Source organism: Sinocyclocheilus grahami, unplaced genomic scaffold, assembly GCF_001515645.1.
Source record: "Sinocyclocheilus grahami isolate Dianchi unplaced genomic scaffold, SAMN03320097.WGS_v1.1 scaffold126.1, whole genome shotgun sequence".
In the NCBI taxonomy this organism is placed as follows: domain Eukaryota; kingdom Metazoa; phylum Chordata; class Actinopteri; order Cypriniformes; family Cyprinidae; genus Sinocyclocheilus; species Sinocyclocheilus grahami.
Window position 1 is genome coordinate 2,943,065 of NW_015505305.1, and position 17,547 is coordinate 2,960,611.

The 17,547-nt window shown below is 35.8% G+C and overlaps 1 protein-coding gene across 1 annotated transcript in view; it reads left to right on the plus strand.

Annotated features, from left to right (window-relative positions):
• Window positions 1-5,959: 5,959 nt before the first annotated feature.
• The window catches only part of vipr2 (vasoactive intestinal peptide receptor 2), a 34,713-nt gene continuing 23,125 nt past the window's right edge, over window positions 5,960-17,547 (plus strand). Inside the window, exons 1-3 of the mRNA XM_016278937.1 lie at window positions 5,960-6,218; window positions 14,109-14,211; window positions 16,465-16,572. Of these exons, the coding sequence (XP_016134423.1) occupies window positions 6,159-6,218; window positions 14,109-14,211; window positions 16,465-16,572 (271 nt within the window). The 5' untranslated portion in view covers window positions 5,960-6,158. The remainder of the gene's footprint in view (window positions 6,219-14,108; window positions 14,212-16,464; window positions 16,573-17,547) is intronic.

The window sequence follows — 17,547 nt, forward strand, 5'->3', positions numbered from 1 at the left end:
AAGACCTGTCATTTCTTTGGATTGGAGTGAATGGGATAAACAGATTTTCCCAAAATAATTCTTGTTGAAGCTCCAGCAGATGGTGCTAAATTAACACACATAGACTGACACCAACATGTCTGCAACCTATAAACAAAGATGAATATACTGTACATAACAATTACTGTTTCTTTACGTCATCACCGTTTCCAAGTTGTTAGTGAAAGTATAACTGTGTTATTTTTCTCTTTGAGGTTTTGCTGACAATGTACACTAATAATGCATTGCCCAACATGAACAATTCTGGTATTTACAAAGGTATGTCATAACAGGATGACAAGATGTCTTGGGCAGTGATGGCATAGTCTGAACTTAAATTAGCCATGTAAAAGTCCATGCTGCTGTGTCAGAAATCTGAACTCATATTCATAGGTAATTTCACAGAAATGGAAAGTATTCAGCTGTTTTACCATTATGAGGCCTGAAATGCTGGGAACCCAAATATTCACAGTTCTCTGTAAAGGTTTGCATGGCCAAATTTATTTGGATCTTTATATGCTTACATTCCCCCCTCTTTAATATCACAACAAAATAATGAATAGTCTAAACACATCTCAACGTTAGACAAAATGTTTGTCATTATTTATGTTACTCTGGCAGAGTCTGCGTAATAGGTCCTTTTTTTAAAGAAAGAATTTGCCAGGAATGAGAACACTAAAAAGACACTTAATAATTCGGATCCATACATCACTACAGTTGTATTTTCTTAAGCAAAGACCTTTTTTATTGTTGATACTTATGTAAAGCTTAAAGAAATAGTTCAACCAAAAATAAAAATTTGCACAAAAAAAAAAAGTACTCACCCTAAAGCCATCCAAGATGTAGATTCGTTTGTTTTTTCATTGAAATTGATTTGAAAAAATGTAGCATTACATCACTTGCATCCAGTGGATCCTCAGCAGTGAATGGGTGCCGTCAGAATGAGAGTCCAAACAACTGATAAGAACATCACAATAATCCACAAGTAATCCACACGACTCCAGGCCATCAATTCATGTCTTGAAAAGCTGCATGTTTGTAAGAAAGTAATCCAAGTCATTTTAACTTTAAACTGCCACTTCTGGCCAAAATACCAGTCCATAATTAATAATAACACACAGAAATGTTTTGGACTGTTTTCACTTAGAAACGATCTGAAATTATCTTAGAAACTTGATCTGTGCATATTTCTTTCCTGATTCAGAAAGCAGTATTATAGGCGCATAGCTTTTCACTTCACAAGATTATAATTGATGACCTGGAGTCGTGTGGATTATTGTGATGTTTTTATCAGCTGACTGATATTCTGACGGCACCCATTCACTGCAGAGGATTCAGTGGTTAGCAAGTGATGTAATGCTAAATTTCTCCAAATCAGTTCTGATGAAGAAACAAACTCATCTATAACATGGATGGCCTGATGGTGAGTTTTCAGCAAAATTTCATTTTTGGATAAACTATTCATTTAAGCTTAATGCATAAGTTACCTGCAGCCAGATATCTTTATGTTTTAACATGAATAGTTCTGTAATATTGTAGCAGCAGTGTTGATCTTTGTTGCAATGCAGATTGTTTTTTCTTGACTATTTTTCTCTCAGCAAAAGTTTTAGAACAGAATATTCATGAATTTTTTTTGCCTTTTTTCCCACAACCTATGAAATATCCCAGAGTGAGACTAGCAGTGAAATATCATGTTTCAGATTCCTGTCTGAGCAGAATCCCTTCATAATGACGTCCTGGATTAGTCCACTATCTGTGGGAACTATCAGTGCAGGTCTTAATCTAGACTCTATTCAGTGCACTCTCTGTTCATTTTTCCTTCTCAGACTTTTTGGGAAATGATACACCATTGAATCTCCATAGAAGGAGAAATCCTGTCTGGGTTTTAATATGCGCATCTGACGCAAGGTAAAAGCAAAATAAAAAGCCATAAATGATGATCAACTACATGTCAGTATTTTCCTTTGTGAAATGTTCCAGTGCAGATGGTCTGGATTTGAGAGAGTAATGTCTTCTGTTCATCTTTCCACATTGTCTATGATCATCCGGCTTGATTCAAAATAAAACTTGCTACTCATATTTTATGAAAATGCATTAATTCAGACATCCTGTGTAGTTTGACAGACTTCAAAATATGCAGATTAAATTGTGTTCTCATCTGTCTGGCAACTTCTGGTTTGCATTTGAATAAAATGCGTTCTCAAACATCACATTTGGGATGGTTTCATCCAAAGCTCATTATATGGTAGGATGACTTATCATGTGACACATTAGCCCTAGGACAACCAGAAGAGGTCACTGTCATGTCAAAGCCCAGCCAGTCATCTCCAGAATAACTACAGTCACTAATAAGCAAATTCTCACACTGTATCACTGTATTACATTAATTTTTGAACATTATCCTCAAATGCACTCTTGAAAATAAAGTTTCTTTATTGTCATAAGGTTCCACGAAGAACCTTTAACAGTCCATGGACATTTTACATTCATAATGAAAAATTGTTCTTTATATTTTTTAAATGTTCTTCACACTAAGAAAAAGATGGTTCTTTTAAGAACTGTTAGTGTTCAATGAAGGGTTCTTTAGGGAACCAAAAATGGTTCTCCTATGGCATCGCTGTGAAAACCCCCTTTGGAACCTTTATTTTAAAGAGCATTTAAGAGTATACATGAGCTGTACTTTATAATAATAACACTCGAGACAGATCTTTTTCATATATTACCATGTTTCTGTTTGATACTCTCTTCTCCCATCAGCTCAAAGAGTGGAAAACAGTCAAAGAGACAATGGCTGCTCTCTGATTTACATATTTCCACATCGGTCTCCAAACTCCATCACATGATGTTCATAGAGTCACATTACCTGACCAAGAATAAATACAGTGCTTATGAATGAGGTGATTTCCTGGAACTGCACTTCAGTGCTGAGAAAGTTACAATTTATTAAGCTGCTGTTTAGCTCAACTGACCCGTTACACACACTGGCGGTATCTTGGGTGTCATTTATTGGGCAGATCTTTCAAATACAGATATATCTGTTCCAAGTAATTCAGGTCCAAATGAATGGTCCATCAGTGTTCAATTCATACACTGTAAAATGATTTTTCCAAGTAATACAAAAATTATTGGAGAATGTTTTACAAGAAAATGTAATTTCAGTTTTTCTACAGTACTTCCAAGTTTCACATTTAATTTAGTGTACTTGCTGCTGCTTTGTAATTTGCCAAAGTAATATAACAAAGTATTGAGATGAAATTTGGTTATTGACCAAATACTTATTTTCCACCATAATTTGCAAATAAATTCTTTAAAAATCCTACAATGTGATTTTCTGGACTTTTTTTTCTCATTTTGTCTCTCATAGTTGAGGTATACCTATGATGAAAATTACAGGCCTCTCTCATCTTTTTAAGTGGGAGAACTTGCACAGTTGGTGGCTGACTAAATACTTTTTTGCCCCACTGTACATGAGCTGTACTTTATAATAATAACACTCGAGACAGATCTTTTTCATATATTACCATGTTTCTGTTTGATACTCTCTTCTCCCATCAGCTCAAAGAGTGGAAAACAGTCAAAGAGACAATGGCTGCTCTCTGATTTACATATTTCCACATCTGTCTCCAAACTCCATCACATGATGTTCATAGAGTCACATTACCTGACCAAGAATAAATACAGTGCTTATGAATGAGGTGATTTCCTGGAACTGCACTTCAGTGCTGAGAAAGTTACAATTTATTAAGCTGCTGTTTAGCTCAACTGACCCGTTACACACACTGGCGGTATCTTGGGTGTCATTTATTGGGCAGATCTTTCAAATACAGATATATCTGTTCCAAGTAATTCAGGTCCAAATGAATGGTCCATCAGTGTTCAATTCATACACTGTAAAATGATTTTTCCAAGTAATACAAAAATTATTGGAGAATGTTTTACAAGAAAATGTAATTTCAGTTTTTCTACAGTACTTCCAAGTTTCACATTTAATTTAGTGTACTTGCTGCTGCTTTGTAATTTGCCAAAGTAATTAAAGAAAATAAAGTGCCAAAGCCAATCCTACACCAATTTTCGGTGTACTTTAGTTAAAGTTAAATAGCAAACCCTGACAAGCACAAAAATACATTAAAAAAAAGGAATGCGTGCCCTCTACCTTTACACACATGAATGTTTTTGTTGGTCAGTCACTCTTTCAAGTTTATCACCAGAACACGAGACGTGCGGATCCATGTGCAAAGCTTTTATTAAAAGACGTGGTCACAAACACAGGCAGGGTCGAAACATCAGCGAACAGGTATGGTACGGGCAAAACACAAGAGCAGTCCAGTAAACAGGCGTGGGTCGATCGACAGTGAACAATATCCAACAGGGCAAGGCAAAGAGAGATAATCCAGGTACAGCAATAATCCAGGCAGGGGCAAACAGAGTCCGAAACAGCAAGACAAAAAGGGTAATCCAAAAACACAGGCAAGAATCTGAACACAGGAAAACAGGCAAGGGGAGACTATGACTAAACTAGCAGAACTGGATCCGTAAAGTGCTATCACTAGGAGAGTAATAAACGCAGACAATACTCAGCGACTTGAGCAGGATCTGGGTGGATGTTATATAGAGTGTGTAATAGCTTTCAGGTGAGCGTGTGATTGGTTACAGCTGTTTGCAATCAGTGCAATGGATGATGGGAAATGTTGTCCAGGATATGGTGTAACCGTCTGTAGTGTGAGAGTCCATGTAGTGAGCGAGTGACCTCTGGTGGTGAGTGAACGGAAGTTCATAGATTGGATTCGTGACAACTTCATCTTTAAGAAGGGAGAAGTTAGTTTATTTTCTCAAGTTAATGCTGAACTAATCAGCAAATTATTTGATACACAATTGTTTGGAGTCCAAACTAATAAATAATAAAGGCAAAAGATAAATTTTAGAATCCAAATAAGACTTCACGCTTATTTTCACACTCACTTTCATGCTTGTTAACTGATTGCTCTTCTCTCCAGATGAACTGTGCTTTTTCCCAGCCACCCAACCAAACAAGCAAAAGATATCAAAATGTTGTTTGTGTAAGAGTGATTTTGTATGTTGCTTTAATGAATTCTGTCCTTGTGCTAGGACACTGTTATTTTTCATAAAAGTCATGTTTAGGCAAGTCATCACGTGTTTTGGTATAAATTCATTAAATACAATATCTATTGGCCAAAAAAAAAGTTTTCAATATTTTTGTACATTTTGCTGTTTCATGATTAATTTTATTCACGATTGTTTTACTGTTTAAATGTTGCTGAAAAGCCATTATAGGCTGTTTAAAGGCAGGTTCGATTGGGACTACACTCTTAAAAATAAAGGTGCTTCACGATGCCATAGAAGAACCTTTTTGTCTAAATGGTTCCATAAAGAACCTTTAACATCTGAAGAACCTTTCTGTTTGACAAAAGCTTCTTTGTGGCGAAAGAAGGTTCTTCAGATTACAAAAAGGTAAGAAAGAGATGGTTCTTTAAAGAACCTTTGACTGAATGGTTCTTTGTGGAACAAAAAATGGTTCTTCTATTGCATCGCTTGAAGAACCTTTTGAAGCACCTTTATTTTTAAGAGTGTACCTAAATAGGGGCATGTTGTCTAAAGGTCTTTTGACAACATGTTTTGTCCTGGGCTGTGGACATGTTCAATCGCTTTTGTGTAGCCAATGATTTTTAGAGTATGTGTCTATACAGAGACCGACTTTCAAACTAAATCTACTCTGAGAAATATTTACTGGAGTAAAAAGTGTGACAACCAGCCCTATTTAGCCCATAATCATCAAAATCACCCCAATTTGAGTGACCCCCAAATCAGATAAACACTCAAAGTGTTTGAAATGAATGCATCTGTCCAAGTGCTGGCAGTGTAAGATGTGTGCATAAGGCTCATCTGATGATCTAAAGGAGGAGGAACAGAATCAACAGCCTCCCTCAGCTCGCGCTCGCGCTCAGCCCTCCTGCATACCGCACATGGGTTTTGCGCGCTCAGATTCAGAAGTGTTTTCACCGGACATCTCGGCGCAAGTGGCTTGTTTTCTTCTGACTTGAAGGATGACTTCTCGCTCTTGATGCTGAGGACTGATCGGAACTTACGCTAAAGACAGATATTATTTATGAAACCAGCAAGAAATGAAGATGAACCTCGTGAACAACTGTTTGGCTTTTCTCTTAGTTTGGCAGGCGCACGCGGTAAGTAACGAGCCTACCTGCGCCGGTACTTTTGAGTTACTCAGCCTCAGGTGTGCGGCTTCAACTGTCAATAGGGGCGATGTGTTGTCATAAGGGCCGTGTTACAGTAAATATGACATTTGAGTGAAAAGTCCAAACACAACAAATGCGGGGTTTCTGTATTATAGGTTTTGTACATTGGTATGAAACCTAGTTCAAAACGTTTCACCATTACAGTGTCTTTGAATGGTGTCCTCCAAACTATCATATTGTAGCCATAGCTGTTAGGTAAATAAGTTAGCACACTAAAACCATGCTAGCATGTTCCAGGTATCAACTGTATAATGAATGTAGATTTAAACTAAGGGCTTGAACTCTGTTTTCAGTGTTTTTCACAAAGGTCAAGTACAAGTTGTCACTTATAGTTTTGTTCAATTTATGAATTACACAAATATGAGTTACATTTCAAATGCATTTTATGTAATTGAAAAACGTTATTTAGCAGTTTCCTGCTATAAAAATCATGAAAGTCAGCTTATATCAGTTTACAGTTGCCAAGCTGGTTTTGGAATATGATAGCTGGTTCATTATTGGTATAAAGTGTACTGATAAAAAGGATTTTGTGGTGAAGTAAATACTACATAAAAACGAATGTAATTTCTACATTAAATAATTTAGTTCAGGCAATAATTAATTAGTAATTATATTACTACTCAATTTAAGCTTGTAGAAATTAAAGTTTGAAATTATTAGCATATTTTACTTGGAATTGTTTGTTATGTTTACAAGGATTCTTTAAGTAAATATCAAAGTTATGATCCCGTTTTCCCATCATGCACCGGGGCATGAATAATTAAAAAGGTTAACATTTTCACTGTTTTCAAGTTGTATTTACACTGTTTTATGGCTGATTTTGTCGTTAGGTTTAGTAACTGTTTTGTGATATCTGGAGTTAATTTTCTACTCAAAATGTCACATTTATACTCAAACACTGTCCACTGATTGTTACCGTCGTCATTGTGTATGGTGTACCAAGTATTGAGGTATCTGTGTTCATTTGGGTGATAATTATATTGAGTGGACATATTATCTTCAAAGGATAACAAACTGCCTATACTTGCACATGTTTGCAAGTGAACCACATGCTTTAATAGCATGGTTGTTTTCCAGTGCTATAGTGTTTGAGTACATTTTATAAACTGTAACAGGGAAATGTACTTGAGTACTGCATATTTAACAAAACAATTAAGTAGAAATTACTCATTAAACTCTAACTGGCCATGTTACATTTATTTATTTCCTTTGCTAATTTTACCTAACTTAGTTAAGTAGATTTGACTTAATTCAATACTTATATTTTACTTAAAATGTATGTGTGCAAAATCTTGCAAAATAGAAATTAAGTAAATCTACTTATTGTTTTTTTCAGTGTGGTTTGCCAGGTTGATCTTAGCCCTGCTAGACTACCAGCTGATCTATCATTGAAATCTTGACCAGCCTGGTCTAGCTAGAAATTGTCAAAACCAGTGACTATCAGAAGAATAGCACATAGGCTAACGTTTACATTTTTGCAAATAATTTTGTGCTTTGTAATTGCTTTACTTTTTAAAAAGCATAAAATTGGCTGTTTAATGTCGGGATAAGTTGTGACAACATACCCCATTACGACATCCCTAGTTATTGGGGCATGTTGTCACAGAAGGTCAACATGCGTTCAGTGAACTATATCTTTTTTTTTTCCTGGGCACCAGCGGTGGAAATATTTCTTATTTTTTTGCAGCAAAGACTTTACAAATTATAAACTTTTTTTTCCTGAGAAATATTCACTTAAGTAAAAAGTGTGACAGCAAGCCACAGACTCTATGCAAAAAAAAATCTGAATTTTATGTGCAATCTAAGGTAATCACAAATTAATTTTTTTTTTTAGCCATTAGGGTTAAAAGTGTGAAATTTCTGTTCTGATTATATTTGGTTTATTGATCTTCGCTTTGCAACAACCTCTGCTTTGAGAGGTTCTCAAAGTTCAAAACTCTCAGTTCTGCCTGCGTGCTGTTACACAGTTTCAAATTAAATTACAATTTAAATGAGTCTCTCAAATATATTAAAAAGAGACATAACACAATGTTTTAAAGGAGCGGTCAGAACTGGGTCAGTGCTATTCTAGACAAGGTCTCTGTGGTGATTCAGGTGTTTTGCCCAGAGGGCTCTCACAAAAAGACTCATCAGGGCACGAGCTACTCAATTTCTTGCTGTGGAGCTTAAAACTGGTGGCTTGCAGACAAATAAAAACCTACAGTGGGTACGGAAAGTATTCAGACCCCCTTAAATTTTTCACTCTTTGTTATATTGCAGCCATTTGCTAAAATCGTTTAAGTTAATTTTTTTTCCTCATTAATGTACACACAGCACCCCATATTGACAGAAAAACACAGAACTGTTGACATTTTTGCAGATTTATTAAAAAAGAAAAACTGAAATATCACATGGTCCTAAGTATTCAGACCCTTTGCTCAGTATTTAGTAGAAGCACCCTTTTGATCTAATACAGCCATGAAAAAGATTTTTTTTAAAAAGGACTTTTTGCAGGTTAAATACCAAGGTCAAAGATAAATAGTTTAGATGCAGGAAAATTGATGCACCATAACTAAACTTATATAAGATATTGTTTACAAGCCATTGCTGTTAATCTCGTTTTAAATAAGCCAAAGCTTATCTATTCAAAAGTCCATTAATCAGTTACTTCTCTTTTAGATAATCGAGCATCTCTTTATGACCTTAATTAAAGTGCAACACTCTGTGTCCATATGGCTGCATCCCCAGAGGCACAGATACACCATGTAACACACAAACTCAATGTTAGAATGCTGGAGAATTTTTCAAATGTAATGTATATCTGTGTAGTTTGTCTTCTACAGGGATTATGGTACAAGAGGACTGTCCTTGATATGTTTTCAATCAGGGTATCTTCCGTCCAATCAATTTTTGTTTTAATATTGAAATCTGAAAAATGAAAAACGGCACATATTTCGTTTTTCAATTATTCAAACAAAACGAAAAATCAAGAATCCAGCTTAATTTTTCGTTTTTACATTCAGGGATAGAAAACGAATAAACAACTTGAATATTCGATCTCTACATGTGGGCGGGAATGAAACGCCCCTCTCTGCTAATTGGTCAACCAAACATTACAACATAATAATAGTCCTAAAAAACCTTAATAATAGTCCTCCGCTTCTATTGATTCTTAACATGTTTATTTCTACTACATTTTATCTCTTCATCAAACAGCCAGATTAATGAATGGCTTGACACAAACCATACTGAAGCAGAGCCTTTTGGCCCTAGGCATGCCTGTTTTATTATAGTTATCCACCCATTAAAATATGTGTGGCAAAGCTGCGCGATGCACTGCAGCGTGGGGAGAATGTATTGTAGACAAGCGCAGACCACTATTAATTTATGTGAACACATCCACTCTACAGTCTTTGTCTTGGATTAATATTGAGAATGCACTCAAACGTAATTGTTTTGTGTGCAGCAATTCTCATATTTATATAAAATAACATTTTCTTGTTGTACTACTTTTTTCATTTACAGTGATTTTTAAAGCTCATGGAATTTCTGCTCCCAAAAATCCTTAAAACTAGGTTTACGTCCCTAAAACTAGGTTTTCAATCCATGGATCAAGAGGTATCGTCAGATACTGAAGACATATTACACAGAGATCCCATCAAAGCTCTGAGAGGAAGTTATGTGTGGTTGTGCTCTATTAAAATTCAATCCATTCAATCCCTGACCAATTTCATACAGCAACATTTAATGCCATTTTTTATTTCGCTACTCCTTGTCCTCCTGGGGTTTGATGGTTTTGTATCGTATTTCTGTGACAGGCTTTTGTGGATCTGAAAAACTGTTTTAGTGGCAGAAAGAACAGTTTTTTTCTTTTCCTCTAAAAAAAAAAATCCCAACCTCCTATGCTGTAGCAAAATGACAATAATCCAGAAGATCTTTTTCAACTCAATACTTTATTTGGGTACTCAGGAAAAAATGTTTTTATAATTTAAATAAATAAATAAAGCACAAAATGATTCATGAAACAACAAAAATGTCCAGGAGGTCTATTTCTACTAAATACTGTGAGTAATCACAAAAAAACAATAAAATAAATTAGGAATTTCTGCACTGTTTATGATAGTAATAACACAGCTTTTTGTGTGTTGCACAACTTTTCAAACTAAGCAACAAAATCTCGGAACGCTTTTGACCTTGAAATGCATTTCTTATTCTCATTGGGAAAGTGTTTAATTACTTTTAAAGCGATGCTTTATGCTCTTGTGAGAGAAATGGAAAGTTGGCTTGCAAACTGTTACACAGTTGCACAACTGCTTTTCTCCGTAAACACGAGACCACACAATCTCAGATAATCAGATGATGACATTTGCAAAGTTCAAATGTAACTTCAGTTCAGTAAAGGTCCGCCAGAATCCAGATTCACCTCATGCAGCTTAAGTCATCTTGACTGTGTCAGAAGAGAAACAGAGTAGCACAGAAACACATTGTCAAGCCACAGAAGGCATAGTAAAGATGTTCATCATTGTAGGTTTAAACTTCCAACAGTCACACCACTTTTGTGTGTGGCATTTCAGAGCAAAACCATGTTTTATTCACTAACCACCCCGCAATCCAGTGTAACCAGATGCTGTCTGTGTTGCGCTTCGTCATTGTTTACAGTGAAAATAAAAGACTAGCGACTACATTTCATTGTAAGTAAACTTCCCCCATAACCTTCAAATAAATTTGTAGTCCTAAAAAAAAACGCATGGAAATGAGTTTGTTGGCAGTTACTCTAGTGGGGTTTAGGCATGAGCGAGTAGGAAACTGTGTCACATGCACAGCACTACAGAAGGATGCAAAAAGATATTGCAAACAAAATAGGGTGACTGAGTGACATTACTGACTGTGTGACATTACAAAGGTCATCTTTGTTTAAAGATGAAAATGCACTGGACATGCTGCCACTCTAAATGTGACTCTAAATGTTATGGCCACTTTGGCCTCTTTCATATATAAGGTAGATGGGGCAAGGTAGGGCTATACCTCCCTTGTGACAACTTGCCCCAGTCTCTCTTCTATGTGAAAGAGGCAAAAGTAACTATAACATTTCACTTATATTTAAGTCGTGTGGCTTATAAATGTTTAAATTTTTAAAAATGTATTTATTACAATATTTTTTGGTCAAAACAAATAGTCTCCTATTTTTGTATGTTACCATTTGCCGTTGTGTTTATTGTTTTATGTTTCAGAACGGTTTTACTTTAAATATTTGCTGAAAAACCTACAATAGGCTTTTTAACAGCAGGTTCCATTGTGACAACTTCCCCCATATATTGACTCCATTAGCTTGGATATGGGATGTTGTCACAAAAGATCCTTTTATTTTTAATATTTTACTTTTTAAAGAATTTTAGACTTCATTATGCAAAGACATATTCAATTGGTCATAAGAGATAGTAAAGACTACATTTTAAGCAGCACAACTTTTTTCAACATTGATTATAATAAAAAAAATTTCCTTGAGCACCAAATTGTGAAGAATCATGTGACATTGAAGACTGGAGTAATGGCTGCTGAAAATTCAGCTTTGACATCATATGAATAAATTATATTTTAAAATAAATTAAAGTAGAAACGAGTTATTTTAAATTGTAATAATATTCAACAAATATGACTATTTTTACTGTATTTTTAATCAAATAAATGCAGCCTTGGTGAGCATAAAATACTTCTTTTAACAATGTTAAGAAAATCTTACTGACTCAAACCTTTGAACATTAGTATACGTTGGGGGGTGAAAAAGTGTTGGCCCCCTTCCTGATTTTTTTGCATGTTTGTCACACTTTAATGTTTCAGATCATCAAACAAATTTAAATATTATTAAAAGATAACACAAGTGAACACAACATGCAGTTTTTAAATGAAGGTTTTTATTATTGTATTTATTATATACACTGTATGTGTTTTTATAGAATTTAACCTTTAAAAATAAACTCACAGTCTTGTCTATATGGTATTTAAAATGACTTTTTAACCTAAACGTTAGCCATATTTACTTGAAACAACTTTTAGAGGTCTGATAAGTGTCATTTATCTGATTTATTCATCTGATTTTTACATTTTAGTTACTTGCATCCTCGTCACTTAGTTTACTTTTAGAAAGCGCCAATCTCAGGTGGAACTGTTTTACATGTTTATTGCACCAGATGCTTCACTTTCAACTACAAAGCCTCTATTCGTTTTCCCAACAAATTATTTTTGAAAAATATGTCAATTCCCATGAAGCAGAAGGATGAGTCAGAACTGTGCCTGGGTGACCGGCTGCTGACGAGACTCAGTCTGCTAAACCGGGACAACAGATTATCAGTACTGATACATGTGATGCACTATCCTCACATTAAAATAAGATATACAAAAGGAGCTCATTTGGATATTTTTAGTAGTGCTGAGACGTTTGGATTCAGAGTTTTGGTAATCCATATACTGAATCCATTCTCTCTCAGTGGAAGCTGAGAAATCGGTAAAAAAAAAACCTGGTGAGAATGTCAAATGTGTTTTCGACTTGGCTGTAATTGCTCTCAGCTTGAGTTAATCTCAGCCAGCATGCATTTGCCTTGACTGTAATGATCCAGAATAATCCTGATACAATCACTCATATCATTAGTGTGTGTGGTGATCTTGCTAGCTGTGATATATAGGGAAGGAAGCCCTGCTCGGATGAGTATGGCTGTTCTCGTCAAAGATGTAGCTCAAGATTTTGAAAGAGATGAGCAATAACAGACTAAAAGTGTAAAAGTCTTATGTCCTCTTCTGATCTGGGGTTGATTTGTCTGTGTGCTGCTCAAAGCCAAAGTGACTAAGAGCTTGCAAACACATACATAAGACGGTGACCTTGCATTAAAAACATTTGAGTTGAAAAATGTCAGAATCCTTTTTAAATACATGCTCTTGCTCTCTTTTGATGTCAAACAGAATGCTTGTATTTTACATTTTTAAAAATCTAAATTTTAATTTCTAACAGACTGTATTTTCAGAATGATTCTATTATTTCCCCCCACATTTATAAAGCAAAAATGATCCATGGCTGGACACCAACTTATGAGATCTTTAACTGATGACTTCATGTGACTCTGGGTAATTCGCTTGATATTATTACAGTTCTTATAATAGAGGATTTTTAGTCCCTCAGTAGAACAGGCTTTGTAGCGGCTCTTTGATCACAACAGCTTTGAGTCCAACTGTGCTGATCAGTCATTTCGAATGATCTCTACAAACTTCAGAAGGGAGATTGGTGCTGGTCAGTCATCAGATAATAGGGTCAAACAAGTAATCAAGGAAGTAGAGATGAAACCATAATGTTGTTGTGAATAGGGTAGAGGGTAAAGAACAGAAATATAGCTAAATATATGAGAAATGCAAAATTGTTTATTTACCATAATTATTCAAAATCATGCGTGACTGTACGGTTGATATGTCTGAAAAGGACATCATATAGCATATATATTGCCATTCATCTACATATATTATAAAGACGCTTAAATATATTTTTTGTCTTAACACATAATGTTTGGACTCTCATTCTGACGGCACCCATTCACTGCAGATGATCCATTGGTGAGCTAGTGATTTAATCCTACATTTCTCCAAATCTGTTCTGATGAAGAATGACCTGAGAATGAGTACATTTTCAGCAAATTAAAATTTTTGGGTGAACTACAGCCAAAATTAACTATAAAAATATTTTTAAAAAATCAATGATACGAAAACCACACAGACTGAGACTTTATTTTTTATCACTTCTTGGAAGGCAGTAGCATTGAGATCATACGGCTGCTTTTCTTTCCTTTGCCCCCTAAGGTCAGCGGGAGACATGCAAACTGTCACTTTCTGTATGAGGTGCAGATGGCTGAGAAGGAATGTTTGGGCATGCTGGCAGACGAGCTGCCTCCGCACACTAAAGGTACTGCATTAGTGCATGTGTAAGTGCACACGCACGTTATATCATCTTCTAAATCCACTTACAGTGTCTGTTTTGTACAGTATTTTGAATGGCCAGAATGTGAAACAGCATAGGCAAACTTTGAAAGATGTGTATTTGTGTCATGTTCCCCATAAACTATACAGTGAAAGAAATGTGAATGAGCTCTCGCCACATTGTTTGTCCTACATAATCAGTTAATGTCTTATTGTTTTTCTGTTGGCATGCAGCGTTTGCTCTGGCAGATGTAGAATCACATTTACTGTTGGCTGATAGTGGTTGAGTTGCTTTTGGTTCCAGCTTTTAAGGCCAGTGTTGAATTAGATATTTATATTGTCTGGATTGGACATGACCCACATGTAGAAGCCCATTTTCCTCTTAGAATAACTTTGTCTCACAATTGTGACTTTATTTCTTGACTTTCTTATATAAAAGTATTTATTTATTTCAAAGAGAAATCTTAAAGACCCCAAACTTTTGCATGTGTTTTTATACTTCATAAAGTGATCTAACCAAACCAAATTGATCTAAGTGAGCCTGGATAAAGTAACAGAAGATATATCACTGGAACAAAGATACTCATAGTTTTATGATGAGAGCTTTCAGATCCTACATTGAAGCTTTTAAAAACCCAGATGTTTCAGAGATGACTCAGTGTTACTGATGCCTGTGTTTCAAAGGACTTAAAAAAATGTCCTCCTGCTTTTTCCCAGCTCATATCATCGCTGGTCATTGGCCATAATCACACAGCCAGCGGTCAATAACCATAGGTGACCATCTTCTGCATTTGTTTATTTATCTGACAATTCTAATATTGAACAACTACATTTAAAAGAAGAAGCCAAACGCACTATCAGTATGCAGTTATAGACAATCTCAATTTCTTTATTTTTAAATGTTTGTTGTGTGTTGTTCTTTTTGCTTTGCTTCCACTTCGGAATAAAAACAGAAGTGTGGGAACGACCCTGCTTTGCTTGTGTTTGCCTTTTTGACAGTTGTGTGGTGTCCATCAGTGGACAGATTTTCCAATTAATGGTAATTATTTGGCAGTAAATACACACAGGACTTGACTATTCAATTTGGCGAAATGAGTGACAAATCCCTCTGGAGATAACTGCAAAAAAGCAGTTTGGACCACTTAATGCAACCCACATTTCTGATGGTTCATAAAAGGGCATAGTGGACTGAGCGCGACCAGTCAGAGACAATGTTTACTGTGTCTTAATGCTTGATGAGTGACATATTTTCTCTTAGTTTAGATTCCTTATTTTTTTCCTCAGAAACGACCAGCCGTTTCAGAAGCAGCTGTTTAAAGGAATAGTTCCCAAAAATGAAAATTCTGTCATTATTTACTTGCCCTCATGACATTCCAAACCTGTATGACTTTTTCTTCTTCTTTGGAACACAAAAGATCAAATTGGCTCTGACCTCAAACGTTTGAACAGTAGTGTATAATATTATAAAATATTTTATACTGGCCACTCTTACATACAGACAGGGAATGGGTGACTGGCCTCTCAAGATCCAAAAAGTGCCATAAATGTATCATAAAAGTGATCAATATGAGTCGTACATTATATTCCAAATCCAAATGTGCTATATAGTATTCCACAGAAGAAGAAAAAATCATACAGATTTGGAACAACATGATGGTGAGTAAATTATGACCGAATTCTACATTTTTAGGTAAATTATTCTATTAGTACATAAAGAACTGCATGGCCTCTTTGCTGTGATGTTTCTGAGAGCGTTTGGAGTTGTAGATGATGGTGGTGTGATGTCATTGTCAAACCTCTTTGGCCATCTTTCTATTTATGTCCAGACCTTCACAACACACTCATCTAACCATAGATGCTGGAATGTGTCCTGTCCCTGTGGGCCAGTCTCATGAGATCCAGTGACTTTCCCCTTTTTTGGGGTTTTTTGGTTGAACTGTAGTACCTGGCCTATGCTAACTAAAAGGCAAATTCGAGTAATGTTTGTAGGGTTAGCTTAAAAGAGAAAACATATTCAAATACACTCAACACATATAGCAGAAAGACTCTCAAGAACATTAGTCAATGAATGCGGATCTTATCCCAATCTAAATATTTTCCCAGGTTCCTGTCAAACCCATGTCAAATTTCTCACGTGCATTGCTGCAGTAATTTTGCTGAAAGTTCTGCTATTTCAGCACATTTTGAGATCCAGATGTGTTGAGCTTTTATATTGTTTTCTGTTTCTACATCCTTACAGGTTGCAGGGGGATGTGGGACAATATTTCTTGCTGGCACCATGCCGATATCGGAGAGGTGGTGGTCAATACCTGCCCAGCTGCCCTAAAAAATGTGTTCACCAGAGATGGTAAATTTTACTTTAATATTTGCAAACTGTCATTTATCCATCTTAACATGATGCTGAGAACAAAAATTGTCTGATACCGCTAAATGAAAAAATGAATGGTTGTCACACACTCAGAAGCATTTGGGGAACCACTACTTGCTCTTTTTAAGATACTCCATATATCTTATCTTACAGCAGAGATGCCCAAACCAGGGCCAGTAATGACCTTTGATTTGGCCTGCCATGCCATATAACAAGAGGAGGGGAAAATTGAATTTTTTTTTTAAGTATAATGCAACATTTACTTTTGGCACACAGCCCTCAATCAAGTTAGATTTTTGACTATTTGTATTAAAGTTTTGGGCACCTCTGTCTTAAAGGAACTTGAATATATATTCCAAAACCTTTCACTTTTTTGGGTGTTAATGAAGAAATGGTTGACAGTCTTTCAAGAACTTATAGGTTCCATTTTGTAAGTTCCTTAGAGAGCTGTCCTTAATGAACAGATGCCTAGATGTTCTCCAAAGGGTTTCACCAGTGTATATACAAACCTAAACTTGTTCTGCCATGGAATTAAGCAGTAAAAAATGATTTTATGAGTTTATGATTAGTTCTGCTCACATGTGCACAAAGCAGGTAAGTAATAAGGCCAGCTTTTTGTAAATAAATAGTGTGAACAGTGTTGACTGTGAGCATGCATATGTGAATGTGAGTAAATTAATGAGTAAGGGAGTAAACTGAAGGCTGCATGGAGTGAGTGAATCATGTCTTTCCCCTTCTGCTCGGATATGCTCATTGACCCGTAGACCCGAGCCGATGGCACAGAACCAGCACACCCTTTCTTCCCTACAGAGAAGTTGTCTGTCAAGCTGCAGAGTGTGGCAGTACATACAGCCCTGATTCCCCAATCAGGCTATTTTCAGCTATTTTTGAGCTTTCTAACCTGCTGGCTCAGAGAGGTCATTCAGGAACACAAGAACACATGGTGCCGCTGGA